The 18,838-nt window shown below is 54.1% G+C and overlaps 1 protein-coding gene across 1 annotated transcript; it reads left to right on the forward strand.

Moving 5' to 3' along the window:
* Positions 1-17,923: 17,923 nt before the first annotated feature.
* Positions 17,924-18,838, forward strand: LOC309451883 (olfactory receptor 14J1-like; the record flags this gene model as incomplete). Its single annotated transcript, XM_082076588.1, has 1 exon — positions 17,924-18,838. One exon carries the CDS (start codon positions 17,924-17,926, stop codon positions 18,836-18,838), a length of 915 nt encoding a protein of 304 aa, XP_081932714.1.

Raw genomic sequence — 18,838 nt, forward strand, 5'->3', positions numbered from 1 at the left:
AGCTGCTTCCCTCTTGCCTGCACCCTGCCTGACACTGGCAGTTCAGCAGCCTCGAGAGCAGTAACGGTGCAGCTGCAGGAACATCCCCTGTGAGAGCAGAGCTCCCCCCACCCACACCCTGCCCCACTACCTGATCTCCAGCACCAGGTCCAGGAAAGGGTCAGAGGTCTCCCAGATGCTCTTGCACGCTGAGAACTTCACTGCAAAAGCAAGAGCAGTAAGCACACCCTGGCACAACACCTGCACCAACACCACCCCAGCACAGCACAGGCAGCTGCCGTGTTCCCCCTCTCCAGCTTTGGGCTCTGGGATGCCAGCACCAGGATTCACAGCGTGCAATTCCACTGTGTGCTGGGACAGCAAGAGCTGGTACATAACTGCCAACATGGGCTCCTCAGCTGGTGGCAAAGAGCTGGGGGCCCCCAGCCAACAGCTTTTTGCATCACTACAACACACGCCACAACCCACAGGAACCACAAGACTGACCAGCTGCACCTCTGGGTAAGTTACACACACTCGGCAGTTTTCCCAAAAGATTTTTACTGCAAGGCTCTCAGGGAAACTGATGCCCTGAGAGTCACAGGCCCAGGACCTGGCAGCCAGCGCTCAACACGGAACCACAGGGATCTGCCAAAGATCTGGTGAACCAGCATGGTGGCTGGTCTCCAACCTGGAGACAGCAGCGCCAGAGCTCACACTGCCCCTCCGCAATGGCCACCCCTGTCACCCACCGCTGTGTCCTCAGGATCCAAACCCATCCCAGTGGCAGCTCCTCTCTCCCTTCCCGTCAGGAGCATCTTGCCAACATTTATCCAGCACTTGCAGTGGCCACTGACCAGGCCTGGAGCTGTCAGGAGAAAGGACTCCCTGGAGCTCACCCAGCTCTAAACTCAGCCCCAACCTGCTGCTGGCTCGGCAGCCGGCACTGCGAGCAGCGCAGAGATGGAGCAGTTGGCAGAGAGCTTTGCAAGGCAGAGCACTGAGGAGGACCCACTTCCCCTCTGCGTGACCGAGCGTCAGCCAAGAAAGTAGCAAGCTAAACTTCACAGGAACAGAAAATGAACATGTAAACGCTCTTTTGTTCCAAGGTCGTACCCGTGGGATCGCCCCGAGGCTTACGGGCAGACTCAAGTCAAGAAGTCAAGTAGCCGCTGCCTACAGGGACAGCTGGAAACAAGCAGAAAGGAAAAGCGATTCCATTTCACGTTGTGATCTAACTTGTCCTCAGTGACCTGCAGTGCCTGGACGGGGGTCAGGCAACAACATGGGACCCAGACGCATGCTGAAATTTCCAAAGCTACAGAGGGGCTGCAGACCCCTTGGCTGGGACCTGGCAGCTTCCAAACTACTGTGACCAGGACACATGCAACACTTCTCAAGGACCAGATGGACAAACATGGGGCCTCTCAGGGCCTTCTGACCAGGACACCTCTCACACACACAAAATGAAACCCACACTAAGGTGGGAGCATGGAGCACCAGGGCAAAAAATGATCATCCATGTTTCTTCTAGCAAAGAGCCTGCTGGCTACTGCAAGGCTCAACTATTGCAGGAAAATGTTAACAAATAATAAACCAAATATTAACAAATGCAAAAGGCCAGTGACCAATGAAGACTGAACACTTACCCCTGGGATTGCCCCCACGCTCAGGAACAGGATTACACCAAGAGCCTTGATCACCATGGACTGCAGGAACCAAACAAGGAGTCAAACACAGGGGAGGAGCTTCCATGGCATGTTGTGATCTCCTTCTTCCTCAGTCACCTGCAGTGATGGGAGCAGGTGAGGTAATGACACAGGACACATACAAAGGTGTACGTTCCCACAGCTAGAAATGGAACATGGGTGACCTTCTTGCTGAGACCTAGCAGGTTTTCAGGCAAATAGTATTTATGACTTGTCTGTGTAACACCACCAAGGCACAAAAAGCTTTTGAAAAGCCTCTGAGATGATCCTGGGTACAATCACACATGAATAACCTATTAAAACGTGAGTGTTTATTCCTTCAAGCAGACAGACAGTGACAACTTACCTCTGGGACAGCCCAAGGCTCATAAACAGGATCCAGCTGAGAAGCTCGATCAACTCTGCCAATGCCATGGCCTGGAGTCGAGCACAGATCAGAGAGGTTTCCAGGCTCACAGAGCAATACTCCTGCATTTTGGGTAAAAGAGGACATAAAGAAGAGAGAAAAAACAAAACAAAAACACAGCACAACATATTTAGGACAACAATGCCCATATATTGCAGAGAAATAGCCCTATTTTGGGAGAGAACTGGAAAAATGACTAAATATTCCAAATATTTGGGGGCTAAATTGGCCAATACAGGCAAAAGATTCTGACTATTTGGGCAAAAAGTGGCCAAAAGAGGCAAAAACGTCCACATTTGGGAGCAAAATTGCCAGCAAAGGTGAGAACATCCCATATTTCGATCACAGCACCTCCATTAGGTGAAAATAATGGGCAAAAGTACCTGAGTATATTAGGTAAAAAGAGCCAGAAAAACCAAAGCACCACTAGATTTGGATCAAAACTGGCCAAAATGGGGTATAACATCCCTAGATTTGGGGTGAAACTGGACTAGAAAGTCAAACTATGCCCAGATTTGGGTAAAAAATGGCCAAAAGTGGCCCAAACACCCCCAGATTTGGGGTAGAAACTGGACTGCAAAGCCAAAGAACTCCCAGATCTAGGCAGAAATGACCCCAAAGGGCACAAATGTGCCCAGATTTAGCTCAAAACTGGCCCAAAGGGCCAAAGCAATCCCAGCTTTGATTTGAAACATGCCCAAAGGCTCAAAGCGTGCCCTGGGATGGGGCTGTGTGGCACAAGGCTGGGGGGCAGGGAGGGCCCCACAGGGACTCAGTGCTGGTTTCTGCCCCTGTGCCACCACTCCCAGCCCCTGCTTGCCCAGAACTTGCCCCTGAAGCAGCCGCAGCCCCTCTCCCCTCCCTGCGGGGCGTCTGCCCCCTGCCCACACCATGGTGCTGCCTGGCTCGCCCTGCCCGGCCCAGCCCAGCTGCTCTCCCGGCCCCAGCACCATCCCTGGCCCCACTGCTGCCCTGCTGAGCTGCTCGGGGCTGGTGCTGCCCTGCCCGCCCACCTGCTCCCTGCACTCGGCTGGAGCAGCCTGGGCGTCCCGGGCTGGCAGGGACACCAGGAGGAGGAGGAGGGTGAGGACCATGGCCCCCACGCTCGCACCATGATGCTGCTGCTGCCAAGACACAGCACAGCACGTCACCGTGGGGCTGTGACCTCATAGTCACATTGGAATCACTAAATCTGCACACTACTGCATGGCCTTGCTCTACACGAGCATGGAAGGAACAGAAGTGGAGAAGGGTGAACCTATTTGGGAGGCAGCGCTGCCTCTGGGAGTGCACAGGCTCTCACTTCTTGCTTCCCAGAAATCAATCAATCAATACCAAAAGCTCCATATTAAGACTAAATTAGAAAAAAAAAGTGAACTTCAAGGGTCTTTAATTGTAACTATTTTTGTCAGGCAGCTCTCTAGGAAGAAATGAGCTTTTCCTGCTAGTTTTACCACAGCTTCAATGCCTTTAAAGCCACCACTTCTTACCTCTGCTGCTCCAACACAGCCTCACAGCCCAGCAAAATCATAGTGCAGGCAGAAACCTTCACCATACAAAGAGGGAGAGTCAGGAATACGTTACTCTCAAAAGCAGACACTGTCAACCACTCTTGCTCTTGCTTACCAAATTCAGACAGTGTTAGAAAACAACAAGGAAGCGAGATTCTTATTTTATGGACCCCATTATATGGACCATTCAACATCAAGTCCAACCAGAGTCTGAACCTCCAAATAAGAAATATCATCTTAAAATTTCTAGGAAAATGAAGGGCTTTGAAGTGGCAACACCATAAAATGTTCATAAAAGCACTGCCATGCAAGTCCACATCACTGATCACAGACCACCTTCCCTGGTACCTAAGGCAGTGATGTTCTTAGCTGATTCACAGCCACTGACATCTGGAAAACAGCAGAAACTCGCATGTTCTTCAGTGCCAAACATGTAGTTTAGAACTGAAACAGGCAAGAAATCCACCTACAGTCAGTCTGGTTTCATTCGAGGCCATCAGGACAAGTTGAGTTCACATTCACCAGGAATCACAGCAGGTCCCACCCGTCCCTGCAGACCCCAACACCGCTCCTGTGCAGGGTCCTGAGGAGCAGTAAGCACAGAACAAGAAACCTCCCTTCCAAAGAAGCCCCACAGCTGCTCTTCCAACAAGCTGCATAAGCAGCAGCTGAGAACAACCTCTGCTGTAGCTGCACCCAGCTCTGCCGTCTGCAGAAGGAGACCAGCTCCTAAATGATCCCCAGCCCTACAGACACAGATCTTCCCCAGGGCAGGGATGAGGAAACACCAGAGTGCACGGACACCTGGTCATTCAGTTTAAGCTGCTGGGGACAAGGACAGAGGACTAGAAAGAGACAAATCAGACAAGAGAGAAGACAGAGGAGCCCAGAGAGAAAGAAACACACAGGGAAAAGGATGGAGAGATGGAGAGATCAAGGCAAAAAGGGACAAGGAGCTGTGAAGAAACAGGGAGGAAGAAACAGCAGGGCTGAGGAGCAGGACAGAGGGATGGGGAGGGGGGAGGAGGAGAAGCAGGAAGGGGGTAGAGAAAGACAGGGAGGGGATGTACAGATAGAGAGACAAAAAGAAAGTCTGAGAAATAAAGCAAAGTTTGGATCAAAATGAAGAGACTGGAAAAGGGAAACATGCAGCAATGAGCTGGAGGAAGAGGAAAAGAGGGCTGAGGATCAGGAAAGAGGAAGAAAGACAAAGAAAAGGCAGAGCCAGCTGGACAGGGGAGATATAGTGAGAAAGGATGGGACTGGGAACAGGCATAGAAGACAGAAAGAAAACCAGGACAGAAAGACATCAAGAAGGAAAAGGGGCAGTAATCTGGACAGAGATGGAGAAAGAAGCAGCAGGGAAATGATGGGGCAGGGAGCAGGACAGAGCAACAGACAAGAATGATAACAACGAGAAACCAGGGATGGTGAGAACACAGAGGGGTGGAGACGGAGAGGGAGATACGAGAAACCCTGCACAGAGATGGAGAAGGGTGGGGAAACGGTGAGGAAGCAGCAGAGGGACAGAGGGAGAAGAGATGAAGAGGAAGAAGGGCACAGCAGGAAAGAGGAGGGAGCAGGGAGGGACTGGGACACAAAACAGGGTGAAATGTCCCCAAGGGCCCAGGACTCACCACACTTCCTGCTCTCTGCACTGCCAGGCAAGCTGTGGAGTTCAGGCACCTCTGTCTGTCTGTCTTTTCCTCCCCTCCTATTCTGTAGCTCCAGTCGCTCGCCCATCCTGCACCTAAGAGAACACGTCGGTATTTGACAGCTCTTACACCACGAGGCTTCCCGGATACACACCACACACACACACTCTACGGCCGTACAGTAATTTTCCTCACTGACACAGACCCTGCGGGGCACGTTTGTGATCTGCTCTGCTGAGGCTGCTCACAGGGACTCTTCCTCACCCAGAGGGGCAGCTGTCTCTGTGCAGCTGCAGCAGCAGCTGTGGGGATCCCTGCACTTCACCCTCCAGCTGCTTCCCCTTCTCCTGCTCTCTCCAGCTCCAGACCCAGCAGCTCCTCTCCAGCAAGTGCCCCTGCCCCCTCCCCCGCCCAGGAGAACAAGCCCAGAGCAGCCCACGCACACCTGAGCCAGAGGCAGCAACAACATCCCCAGGGCCCCAGAGGGAGGAAAAAGGGCCCCAGGGCTGGGCCGGGGCTGCTCAGCCTTGGGGCAGCTCCACGGCCGCCACGGCAAAACTCACTCTGGCCGCCCGCAGAGCAACCGCCTGCTCAGCCTGGGCTGCGCCACCATTGGTCGGGAGGGCTGTCAGTCTCCTCCCCTGAGCTGATCCTGCAGCTGATTGGCTGCCTGGGCTGTGACTCTGCCCCGGTTTGGGACCCACCATGCCCTGAGGTGATGCTCTCTCTGATTGGCTGCCTGAGGAGTCACTCCCTCCACAGTGTCCGCCTTCCCTGAGGCACTGTTTCCTCTGATTGGCTGTCTGGGATTTCCCCACTTGCTCTCCCCACCAAATGATTGGTCAGACTGTTTGTCAATCATCCATGTGCCGCACTCCCACCAGGTGTGATTGTTGCGCCAGCACAGCCTGCCCCTGATCACTGCCCAGTTCGTCCCACTGTCGCCAGCTGTCCTGTAGGTCTCAAAGCTTGATTGGCTGCTTATATTTCAATCACATGACTTTCCCCACCTCCTCAAATGTGATTGGCTGCATTTCATCCACTGACTGGCCACAGACTTCTGGGTGGTTGTTGCCGGGCAGCGAACTCCACCTGAAAATGAGGCTGTGGGCCCTGAGCAAAGGCCATGGGTGGTGAAAGACACGTGGGGACCCTAAACATGAGGATTTGGCCCCAAGAAGGAGGCTCTGGGCACTCAGAAGGACGGGCAGATGCTACAGATGGCGCTTTGGGCCTGACCACGAGGGCACCCTCTTGGTTGCCACCCGAGCTGGGTTTGGTGCCCGTGACCCCACGTCCCAGTGTCTGCTGTGCTTTCTGACCGCATGGTCCCTCTTGTCCTGCCAAACTTCTGCTGCAAATCCTGCTGTAGGAAACAATCGCCTTGCCAACAGAACAGCCCGGGCAGGATCTCTCAGCAAAGCGTATTTTATAAACCATTTGGCAAGACCAGGTGTTCTACCCAAAGACAGGCACATGGAATGGGACAAAAAGCCCCCGGTTACATATCCACCAATCCCAGCTGCACATCCCTCCCCTGCTCCCCATTGGCTGGTACTGCAGGGTTACAGACTACCCACTGCTTGCCTCAGTCTACCTGTCTCATTCATCTAACTCTAACAACCCTCTAACCTTACTGATTTATTCAAAATATGGATTCCTGGCTCTTTGGTTACCCTTCCCCCTAGATTAACTTTTAAAATACAGTAATCAGTTTGGATTCTGGGATTATTTCAAATGGACTTTGTTTTATGTTACGGATTCGTAGGCTGATGTCTCTGAGTCCTTCCCCTGCTGGGGTCAGGTGCCAGATCAGTTCCAAAAACAACATTCCCCCTTCCAATGGCTCCTTACAACTCCACATTGAAACAGAAGAGACGTCAAGATGGGCACACACAACACACAGCTCCCAAAACCCACCACAGAGACTTCTCAGAATGGGGATTTCTCCAATTGCCTCAAAACCCACAGAGAAGCAAACATCCCATAAATGAGACACATGAGGCCAACAAGAGTTTGTTTTTAACTGTGTCTTTGGCTTTTCTGCCCGCTGGTGCCCAGTGAGTGTTTCTGAGCAGCGATCCCAGCTGTGGCACGCAGGTTGCAGCTCTTCCTCCAGGGCCTGTGGGCAGGCGGGCCGGCGGCAGAGCTGCCCGTGGCTCTGGAAGGGCTCTCTGAGCTCTTCCTGCCACAGGCAGCACTGGCTGCTGGTGCACTTGGGGCAGCTTGGTCCCTGCTGGGGCAGCTTTGCTGCTTCCTGGACTCTTCCTCCTCCTCTTCCTCCTCTCCGGCATCACAGGCGTCAGATGCTGTGTCCTCCCTCATCCAGGCTGCAATCTGTCCCCGTCACCACCGACCGTTTTCCTCATCTGCATCTCCAGGGCACTGAAGCCTTCCTTCTCGTCCTCCTCCTCTGTGCTGAGGGGTCACAGTCCGTGATCTCCACAAACTGCCTGTGGAGATCATAGCGGCGCCGCGGGGATCTGCTCCGCTCCCTCTGCCTCAGCTGGGTCTGCCCCCGAGCAGCTGTGGGTGCAGAACGACACCGGGAGCTGCCGCTGGAGGGCCCTGGAGCTGCATCATGCCTTAGGGCTCGGTCACACCGTGGAGGACTTGTTCTCCAGCTCCTCGTCCTCCTTGCTGAGCGATGCTGGTCTGTGATCTCCAGAAACCGGCTGAGGAGATCATAGTCCCGCCGCGGGGATCTGCTCCGATCTCTCCGCCTTGGCCGGGTTTGCCCCTGAGCAGCTCTGGTGGCAGGAAGAGACTGGGAGCTGCTGGTGGAGGGCACTGGAGGTGCTGGTGCAGGCTGGGCGCTGCCATCGGAGGGTCTTGGAGCTGCCTCGTCCCTGTGAGTGGGATCACAGGTCAGGGGACTGGTTCTCCCCCTCCTCCTGTCTGAGTGTTCGTAGTCCCCGGTGTCCACAACCCAGCTGCGGAGATCCTTGCCCCAGTGCGGGGATCTGCTCCTGGGCCTCTCCCTGGCACCGTTCTCCTGGCAGTGGGCAGAAGGGCTGAATCCCTGCTCCTCTTTGCTGCTGTCCTCTCGTGCAGAGTGGAGCACACGCTCACGGGGGTGACAGCGCAGTGGGCACGCAGCTTTCCTTCTGAACACCAGCCTGAGAAAGCCGTGGAAGAAGTGACGCAAGCAGGAGCCCACGGAGGAGCCGCTGTTGATCCTGCCTGGCCAGATGGGCCACGACCAGCCTGCAGCTGCCTCCTGCGCTCCTGCCCGGCTTTGCTGGCTGGTGATGGTTGGTGCAGATGAGCTGCTGTCCTCTGGAGAGTCCTCCATGCCCCCCACCATGTCCTGCAAAGAGAGCTGTGAGAAGCTCCTGCCCTTTCCTCCTGACAGGACCCACCAGTGGGGAACCCCCAGAAGCTGTGAGGGGACAGCTAAGGGCTTCTCAAAGGCTCCTGGAGGCTGCAGAGGGGCCAGGGAGGACAAATGGGATGGATCCAGGTGGATGCTGGGCGTGGGAGCCGTGCTGCAACTGTGCAGAAAGCTGCCGTGTGGGAGGGAAAAGAGAGTGCTGCCAAGATTCCCAAAAGAAACCCGCTGTCCATCTGGTGCCCTGACCACCTCCTCACAGCCACCTTAGTCCTATGGGGCAGATGCTGTGTTCCCACAGAACGCACCTGCTTGCTGCCGGCCGCCCGCTGACTGAGGAGGGAACGGGCTTCTGGTGGTGCTGGTGAGGAAGAAGCCCTTGGTCCAACTTCCAAATCAGAGCACCTGGGGAAAAAAAGAGGGATCTCTGTTGAGGGCTGTTCTTGCAGCCTCCTCTGAGTTCCGGCATTTTCTTGGAACAGTTTATATGACAGGGAGAAGATGCAACTAAGACCACAAATGGGAAATGTGGTTGGGCTGAACGATGCAGGTAGTAATTGTCTGCTATGACAGAAACGCTCAGGAGGATGAGAAGAAAAATAGCAAAGCCAGGAAAAGGAAATGTGTTCTGAACACAGTTTAAACTTGTGATTACCTGATGTAAAACAGTAAATAGGCTTGCTGCCTGAGGACTGTGTCACTGTTGCAAAGATTCACAGTCTCATCATTCATGTGGTACCACAGTCCATCACTGGCCTGCAAAGAAAAGCGTCGATATCTGGAGATGAATGGCACGGCTTCTCCACAAAACACAGGCCAAAAACTGCCAAACCAGAAGTGTTCAAAACATATGCATTCCAGCCCCTGAGGAAACCTTCTCCCCTCAAATCCTTGGCTGTCAGTAACACGGCCAGGAAAGTCAGTTTTCCCCAGGATACATTTTTCCTTTGTTCAGAAGGAAGTCGCTTTTCACCTTTATGTAGCAGAAGTAGTGTCCTGCACGGCAGCTGTCACCTTCATGCACCAGGACGGCGTATAATGAGTAGAGGAGCGGTTCTCCGGCTGCCTGAGACATGTACGGGCGAAGATCCAGGTACTGTGGGTACTCCACAACCTACGGAGAGACCAGGAGGGCTCAGCGATGACCCTGGAACACTTCAGGACACAGCAATATGTCATGAGTTGGGTGGCAGGAAACTCATCTGGACCAAAGCAGCTCTGTGGGAGCAGAGGACACATTTGTCTTCCCACAGGAACTGTCCCCAGAAGGGAACATGAAAATCTCAACATGAGCAGCTTGCAACAGAGCGTCCAGCTTTGGGAAACCCGCTCCAGGAAGAGAACGTTGCACTCCAGTTGTGCACACACCTTGCTGATCTTGTCGCCGGTGAAAGCTTCAAACCTCTTCAGACACACCGTAAGAACCTTGGGCGCGCCATGGACTGTGAACCTCTTGGAGGCGGCAGTCATCTTGTCACACCTTGAAAGCCAGGACAGAGCCAAGGGCTGAAACACACCATTTTTTCCCCCAAAGGCCAGACAGCCTTTCCTGTCTCACACATCCCTGTGCTCTTTTAAGGCTATTCAGTACCATAATGCCATGTTTAAAAACCTGCGTCTCATTACTGTGCCTTAATCCAATGTGAAAAGCTGACTTCTGCTCAATGACACCTTCACACAGGATCCAGTATGAATACATCATCAATAATAGCCTTACTTGCTACATTTAAAGCAGTTTTCACCATCCAGGTGCTCAGGTTTCACAAAGTCTTCCAGAGCTGCGGTGACAGATGCGGCTGCCTGGAGGAGTGAGAAGGGAGAGCCCTGAGCTCTGGGAAATTCCCACACCCAAACAGTTACAAGGAGTTTACGCAAAAAAAAAACAGCTCCATGACCCTGAGGAGACCCACTGTGAACCCGCAAGCAGCGCCCAGGAGGCAGAAAGAGGGTGTGATGCTGAACATCTCCCTCATTTCCCAGGGATTGCCAGGGTTCTCCACCTCTTTGTGGCACCGCACAGTTCAGCTACGATGGTATGGGTGTCACCAGTGATGGAAACAACACCCCCACGAGCCTGGGAGCCAGACGGGTGTTGAGGGAGGGCAAGGGAAGAAGGAGGAGGGTACGTCACAGTGCAGAGAGGGGCACGTGTGCCTGTCCAGCTGAAACCAGCACCAACAGGGAGACCACTGCCATGGCCTCTGCAGAACACAGTCCATTCCACCTCCTGCCCACCACCAACCTCTCTTGTCAGACACAGTCTTAAGCCAACTGTGTGGAATCTGGAAAGCTACAGGGGCCTTGGGACATCTTGAAGCACAATTACAAACTCTCTTACTTTGATATCCAGAGGAACATCCAGGAAGGCCTCGTAGGAATCGGACACCGCTTGGCAGCTCCAGCATGTGACTGGAAGGCAGATGGAAATGCTCAGCAACAGGGGAAGTCAACTGACTGTGCCGGGTTACCCTCTTCACACCCACTGCACCAATCACACCATCGGCTGTTGTTGCAGGCAGACAGGAGGGCACAGACAATTCCAAGGAGAGCAATAGCTGTGGAAAAGTACCTCTGGATCTCAGAAAGCCCCCAAAGATCTGATGGACGATGGTAGTGGCTTGAGAGGAGATGTCCAAGCTGCAAACCAACGGGAAGGTGGAGTTATCTCCTCCCAGAGTCTGGCTTTGTCTGAAAGCCCTGGGCATAGTTCTCCTTGAGGGGAGGACATCAAGGACTCCAAAGGGCTTGGGAACGCTGGAAACACAATTTGCTTGCTTACTCTCTGTTTCCTCTCAGACAAGCTCTCTGCATGGCATCCACGATGCAGCGTAAGAACTCGTGGGCATCCTCCTGCCTGCCATGCTCGAAATTTTCTCCTATTTCTAAGAAAGAAGAAGTTACTAGTTCTCTCCTACAAGAACGGCATCAATCATGTCACAGCACCTGCACGGACTCACGTGTGAGAACATCAACGACAGCCCAAGGCTCGATGGCACTGGCTGAGGAATGCAGGACCTGTTGAACGTGCTCTTCCATCCTGCACATCACGCAGAAGATTTTCCGGTGACCTGGAGAGGGAGGGAGGAATGGGAGAGGGAAGCTCCTGAGGTTTGCAAAATATCCACAGCGATGGGAAACCTAATGGAGGTCTTGCAGTTTAAGAATTCTCCATTCCTCCCAAGGTGCCCAAGTCCCAACAAGCCCGGGACATTTTAATGCACAGAAAACTTTCTTCAGAGGGATGCTGAACTGACGGAAGCTTTCTGTGCAATAAGCAAAGGAGTTTAACTTGCAGGAACAGGGACCAAGAGCCTGGGATAGAAAGAGGTGCCTTTCTGAAGATGAACACATCCAGATACAACAAGCTGCTTCTAGGCTTGAGTGTTCCGAGAACACCAACTCAGGGAGCTGACAAAGAAGGGCCACTTTTCTCCTAGATCGGCTTCCAGATTCTGGGAGCCCTTGGGCCCTGCTCAACAGATGTGCAAGGAATGTTGCCAAAAGTACTCACAGGCCCGGCTGTGCTCCCCAGAGAGCAGGTAGTTGGCCAGAGGCGGGGTGTAGGTCAGGCACTGCAGGACAGAGTTGAGCCAGCACGTGTTGCCCAGGTTGTGCAGTCCTGCTCCAGCTCTCTGGCTGTGCTGCCAGGCCATGCAAATCTTCTCTGGGGGAAAGAGGATCCTCTGCGGCGGAGCCATTCCCTCAGCAACGACTGCCAAGAAACCACATTGGAAGAGAGATGAGTCCATGTTCTTGCACAGAAGCAGATTTAAAAGTTGAGTTCTGTACAGGAGCACCCAGGAAAACAAGCTCTAACCTCCCACACAGAAAAACTGGGGGAAGCCTAACACTGCTCTTGAAAGTTCCTGGTCAAGGAGCAGTTTTGGAAAACAGCGTGTTCCCCTGCTCACTTTGCCAAGAGTGCAACAACTCTACACTCTGACTTCTGTGCCCTGAGCAACCTTCCTTTCCCTCTGGAGTCTTGACCTGGATCATCCCCCGGCACAGTCTCCCCGTGCTTGTCAGGGCTGGAGGGTGCCCGGCAGACGGGCTGCGATGCTGGAGCCAGGCAGGACGGGGAAAGCCCCCAGTGCAGCGGGTGAGGAACTCGCTTCAGACGGGCAGGAAAGGTCCCCGTCCCACAGCACGGCTGCCTCCTGCCCGCCCAGCTGCCTCTCGCTGACCGTGCCCTGCAGCAGGAGCTGGGTCCCCTCTGCCAGCAGAGGCTGTGCTGGGGCCGGTTCCCAGCTCCGAGCAGCCCTGGGCTTCAGGCAGCATCATGGCCAACACCTGTGGAACCCCCCTGCCAGCGTGCAGGGAAACGTGGTCCTGGTGTTGAGCAGGGAGCGCTCGCTGGCCCCCGCCCTGCCCAGACAATCAGGGCCCCTCACTCACCCATCTCCATGTCCTGGGCCATGCACAGCTCCTGGGGCTCTGCTGGAGAGCTGCTCTCCTGGGGAGCCCTGTCCTCCTCCAGGGCCACCACGGGGCAGGTGAGGTGTTTGTCTGCCATCTCGTGGGTTTGGGGAAAGAGGTATGGGTGAGGAATTGGGAAGACTTGGTGAAACACCACGAGTCTGCCAAGGGCAGCCGGGAAAGACGTGGGCTGCACTTGGGGAGTCCTCAGCACAAGGCTGCCGGGGGCAGAGGGGAGTCTGCCAGGGGCAGCTAAAGTGAGGGTATGGTTGGACTCGATTATCTTAAAGGTTCGCTTCCAACCAAAAAGATTCTCTAAATCTCAAACTCAATGAAAGACGTGGGCTACGCTCGGGGGCTCTCGCCAGCTCCGTGCTCGCACCCTGTCTCGTCACCGTCCTGCCGGACAGTGTGGGCTGGGGCTGCAGCTGCGCTGAGCGCAGGCAGGGCAGTGGGTGTCACAATGTGAGGTCACAAAGGGCCCCACTGTGACCCTGCGCCTGGGGAGCGAGGGGCATCATGTCCCGTTGGGAGGAACAGGCCAGTTCAGCCCTGGGCACCTGGGTGCTCTCAGGTGTCTCCAGGTCCCCCTTTGCCCTCATGTCCCCTCGGGACTGCCCTGTTGCCCTGTGGTATGTTCCAGAGCCCCGTGTTCACCTGACTGGCTGATCTGAACAGCAGTGAAGCTGCTCCTTTAGTGAGCAGGTTTGTAGAGATTTCTAGGGAATTCCAAGGGTGGGCAGCAGAGGGGATGGGCTTTGTGTGCTGTCTCACCGCTTACAGAAGCTCTCAGTGGCTTGAGGATAAACTGACCATATAACCAAGTGACAAACTGTTGGAGCGGGCAGAGCACAAAAGGAGGAATCCAGGTGGTGGGGGGTGAAAAAGGTGGAAAGGCTGAGGTACTAAATGCCTTCTTCACCTCAGTCTTTAACAGTCAGAACAGTTGTGCTCCAGGTACCCGGCCCCTGGAAGCAGAAGACAGACATGGGGAGCAGAGTGAAGCCCCAATGATCCAAGGGGAAATGGTTGGCAACCTGCTACACCACTTGGAAACCCACAAGTCTGTGGGGCCAGATGGGATACACCCGAGGGTTCTGAGGGAACTGGCAGAGGGGATCACTGAGCCACTTTCCATTATTTACCTGCAGGAGGACAAGAGACACAGAGAATATGGCTGCTTTCCCTTATTAAATTCATCAGTGGCCACACAGTGACTTTGTTTCTCGTTTAACTGTTCCTGCAGTAGTAACAGCTCATTATGGGGCCCTTGAATTGCCTTACATGACTGGGCTGAGTTTTGATCTGGACTGTTGCTGTGCTTGGAGGCTGCTGTCCTTGCAGAGCAGATGAACTCACTTCTGCCACCCTGCCTGGCAGTTCATTCCACCCGTGTCACAGCTCTGTCTGCAGCACTGACAGCTCCAGCTCCCCCAGTCAGGTCCCTGGCTGAGGACATTGCCTCACATCTGGGCTGAGCCACCCCAGCTGTGGCACCAGCCCAGCTCTGACCTGCCACAAGAAACCTGGTACCAAGTGTCCAAGAGCCCATGTGTGCAAAGGCTTTGAATCAGAGCACAGACATGGCATGGCCAAAGATTGATGAATGTCTCTCTAGACCTAGGAGTATAAAACCAGAATAAAATTACTAAATCCATTCAACTGAAGATATTCCTCCTTCAGCTTGCAGAAATTAGATCCTTTGCTGTAACCTTCCTGGTGTCCTGTCTAATGATGGGACAAGAAGAGATGATTTTCATACCAGTTTATTTTCTAAGAGGAAGAATATAATGCTGGCAAGAAGCATCTGTGCAGAGGAGAGAGAATCAACATCACTGATTACTTGAAGCTGTTTGAAATGTTGTGTCCCCGGAGCCCCAGGGACACCTGGAGGGAGCCCAGAGGGGACAGAGAAAGGGATATCATGGGCTGCTCCTGTGCTGCTGAGCTGGGCTGGGCTCCTGGGACACAGGGAGCTCACGGAAGCGGCAGCACTGCAGAGAGACAGCTCTGCCCAGGAGCAGCTCCTCTGCAAAGCGCAGCAGGGCTGAGGGCTCTGCCTGCAGCACCGAGGGCACAGGAGACAGGCACAGAGAGGTTAAAGACAACATGGGGTGGAGGATGCTGAGAGATCACTGGGAGACAAATCTTCACAGCCCTGAAAAGAGTAAGTCTCTGGCCATAGCCCAATTCAGCTGCAGGTCCTGGAGAGATGCTAAAGCTGGAACATTCCACAAGCTGTGGCATCTGTCAGGAGGGACGTTGCAGTTTCTCCAGTGTAGAGAAAACATGTTATACAGAAGTGAGTTTCTCTGCTGCACCTTCAGAGGGACATTTCTAATGGGCTCTTTCAAGGAGAAGGTAAAGGAAGAGGTTACAGTATCACAGTATCACAGTATCACAGTATGTTTGGGATTGGAAGGGACCTCAAAAGATCATCTAGTCCAATCCCCCTGCTGGAGCAGGAACACCTAGGTGAGGTCGCACAGGAACATGTCCAGGCGGGTTTTGAATGTCTCCAGAGAAGGAGACTCCACCACTTCCCTGGGCAGCCTGTTCCAGTGCTCTGTCACCCTCACTGAGAAGAAGTTTCTTCTCAAATTTAAGTGGAACCTCTTGTGTTCCAGCTTGATCCCATTACCCCTTGTCCTATCATTGTTTGCCACCGAGAAGAGCCTGGCTCCATCCCCATGGCACTCACCCTTTATATATTTATAAACATTAATAAGGTCCCCCCTTAGTCTCCTCTTCTCCAAACTAAAGAGACCCAGCTCCCTCAGCCTTTCTTCATAAGGGAGGTGCTCCACTCCCTTAATCATCTTGGTTGCCCTACGCTGGACCCTCTCCAGCAGTTCCCTGTCCTTCTTGAACTGAGGGGCCCAGAACTGGACACAATATTCCAGATGTGGTCTCACCAGGGCGGAGTAGAGGGGAAGGAGGACCTCTCTCGATCTACTAACCACCCCCCTTCTAATACACCCCAGGATGCCATTGGCCTTCCTGGCCACAAGGGCACAGTGCTGGCTCATGGTCATCCTGTTGTCCACCAGTAAAGCTAAGGAGCTTTCCCAAGTCCTTATTTTCAATTTCTTTCTCTTGGGGAATTTGAGAGGAGAAAAGGAAGAGTAGCTCTCATACTTGAACAAATCACTGAGACCACTCAGCTGTAACTTCAAGCAGTTAGTAGGTCTGATAGGAGCCTCCTGATGAGCCTTCATCCACTCCTCTGCCCATGGACAGATGCAGCATCGCCTTTGCTGGACCCAGCAGGATCACCCACCTGTCTTTGTTTTCAACCTGCAAACAGGAAGATGCTCCCAAGCAGTGCCCTGCAAACAGGCAGGTGTCTGTAGGGCCAGGGGGAGGGCACAGAGTTTGGGATGGGGTCTGTGAGCACTGACAGGGAAAAGACATGGGACAGGGAATCACCTCCCAGGAGGAAAATCTCCTGGCAGCAGGGACATGATCTGGGAAGGAGGAGAAAAAACAGAGCTCTTGTGGGAGGGAGGATGTAGAAATCTCTGATTGATCCCCTGCAGTGCAGATCCCTCCTCTGAGCAGCCCCCTGGCCTCCTCTCCCACCCAGCAAAGCCTCTGCCCTCAGGGCCGGGGGCTCCAAGGCATGAAGCAGCTCCTGTGCAGCCAGAGCTCCAGTTCCTCTGCAGAGCACAGGGGCTGAGAGCAGCTGCCCGGCAGTGTTGGTGTCTGGGAGGTGGCTGCACAGCTGGGGAAGGGTGACGCTGTCTGAGTGCCCGGCTGCCTCTGCCCTGGCCTCTCTCACACCCACCCTCACCGCATTTTCCTTCTTGCTCCCCTGCTCTGGGTCACTGCTGTTGGGATCTTGTTCTTGCTGTCAGGCTCTCTGGGGATGGCAGTTTCAGCTGCAGAGTCACAGCCTGATCTTGTGGGTCCTTTCCTGCAGGTGTGTCCATGGGAACACGTATCCCAGCTTTGCTCTGACCTGTGGGGAGTGGGCAATGCAGTCTGTGGGGCTGGGGAATGAGCTGAGTCTCCCTCAATCAAATGCCATCATTAGGACTCTTGGCTGTCTTGTTGATGTTTCCTTCCAAGCTGTGAGCTTCCCTCCAGGATGCAAACCTGTCCTACGGCATCTCTGTGTTATCTGAAAGGCTCATGGAGAAGCACAGAGATGCTACAACAGATAAAATGCTGTTTGGTTTGTGAAATAAGCCGTGTCTGTCCTGGGCTAAATGTGGAGTGCTGAGACCTTAGGAAAGGGTGAGACCTGTCATGGTCTGAGGTGGGTCCCTCTGCTCTCAGCAGTGCCTGGTGGCTTTTCAGGGTAACATGGGGGTGTGATCAGCCTCCATCTCAGAAAGGTGCCAGCCCAGGGCAGCTGGAGCAGGACAGAGGGACAGAGCAGCTGCCCTCACTCTGCACTGACCCACAGGCATCCTCTGGTCTCGCAGGACTCACTCTGTTCTCCCTGAGTGCAGCAGAAATGCTGAGGGTTTCTGACACCCAACAACACTCCCCAGGGTGGGAGGGGAGATGGAGTTGTAGAAACCCCAAACCTCTCCAAATCAGTTTCTCAGGCCCGGGGGTACAGATGCTGACAGTCCCTACTGCACCAGGAGTGGTTCCATCTGACAAAGCTGAACCCCAGGACGGGCCCCTGCCCACCCAATCACACAGGGTTAGGCTGACTCCTCAGGAGCCCCTGGGCAAAGACCCTGCTCTTCATTGCACACTCATCAAGCACCGACAAGAGCTCCAGCCAGGACGTTCTCCTGGAAAAAGAAAAGTGTCTCCTTGTGTGACGGCGTGGGAGGGTCTGTGGTAAATGGCTTTGGTTTTTCCCAGAGAAGTCTCAATCTAAACCTTTTCCTCCTTGCACAGGTCCTCATGCCCACGCTGTCTGAGTGCCTGGCTGCCCCCATAGGCAAAATCAGCCAATGTCCAACAGCAGCTCCATCAGCCAGTTCCTCCTCCTGCCGTTCACAGACACACGAGAGCTGCAGCTCTTGCACTTCTGTCTCTTCCTGGGCATCTACCTGGCTGCCCTCCTGGGCAACAGCCTCATCATCACCACCATAGCCTGGGACCAGCACCTCCACACCCCCATGTACTTCTTCCTGCTCAACCTCGCCCTCCTCGACCTGGGCTCCATCTCCATCACTGTCCCCAAATCTATGGCCAACTCTCTGTGGGATACCAGGGTCATTTCCTATGCAGGATGTGCTGCCCAGGTCTTCTTTTTTTGTTTCTTGTTTCGTGCAGAGTATTCTCTTCTCACCATCATGTCATACGACCGCTACGTTGCCATCTGCAAACCCCTGCACTACAGGACCCTCCTGGGCAGCAGAGCTTGTGTTCACAAGGCAGCAGCTGCCTGGGCCACTGGGTTTCTCAGTGCTCTGCTGCACACGGCCAATACATTTTCACTGCCCCTGTGCAAGGGCAATGACCTGGGCCAGTTCTTCTGTGAAATCCCCCAGATCCTCAAGCTCTCCTGCTCACACTCCTACCTCAGGGAACTTGGGCTTCTTGTGGTTAGTCTCTTAGCAGTATTTGGGTGTTTTATTTTCATTCTTTTCTCCTATGTGCAGACCTTCAGGGCCGTGCTGAGCATCCCCTCTGAGCAGGGACGGCACAAAGCCTTTTCCACCTGCCTCCCTCACCTGGCCGTGGTCTCCCTGTTTGTTAGCACAGGTATGTTTGCCCACCTGAAGCCCCCCTCTATCTCCTCCCCATGGCTGGACCTGGTGGTGTCTGTTCTGTACTCGGTGGTGCCTCCAGCAGTGAACCCCCTCATCTATAGCATGAGGAACCAGGAGCTCAAGGATGCTCTGTGGAAACTCGTATCTTAG

Source organism: Streptopelia decaocto, assembly GCF_964273445.1.
Source record: "Streptopelia decaocto genome assembly, contig: HAP1_SCAFFOLD_64, whole genome shotgun sequence".
NCBI classification, from domain to species: domain Eukaryota; kingdom Metazoa; phylum Chordata; class Aves; order Columbiformes; family Columbidae; genus Streptopelia; species Streptopelia decaocto.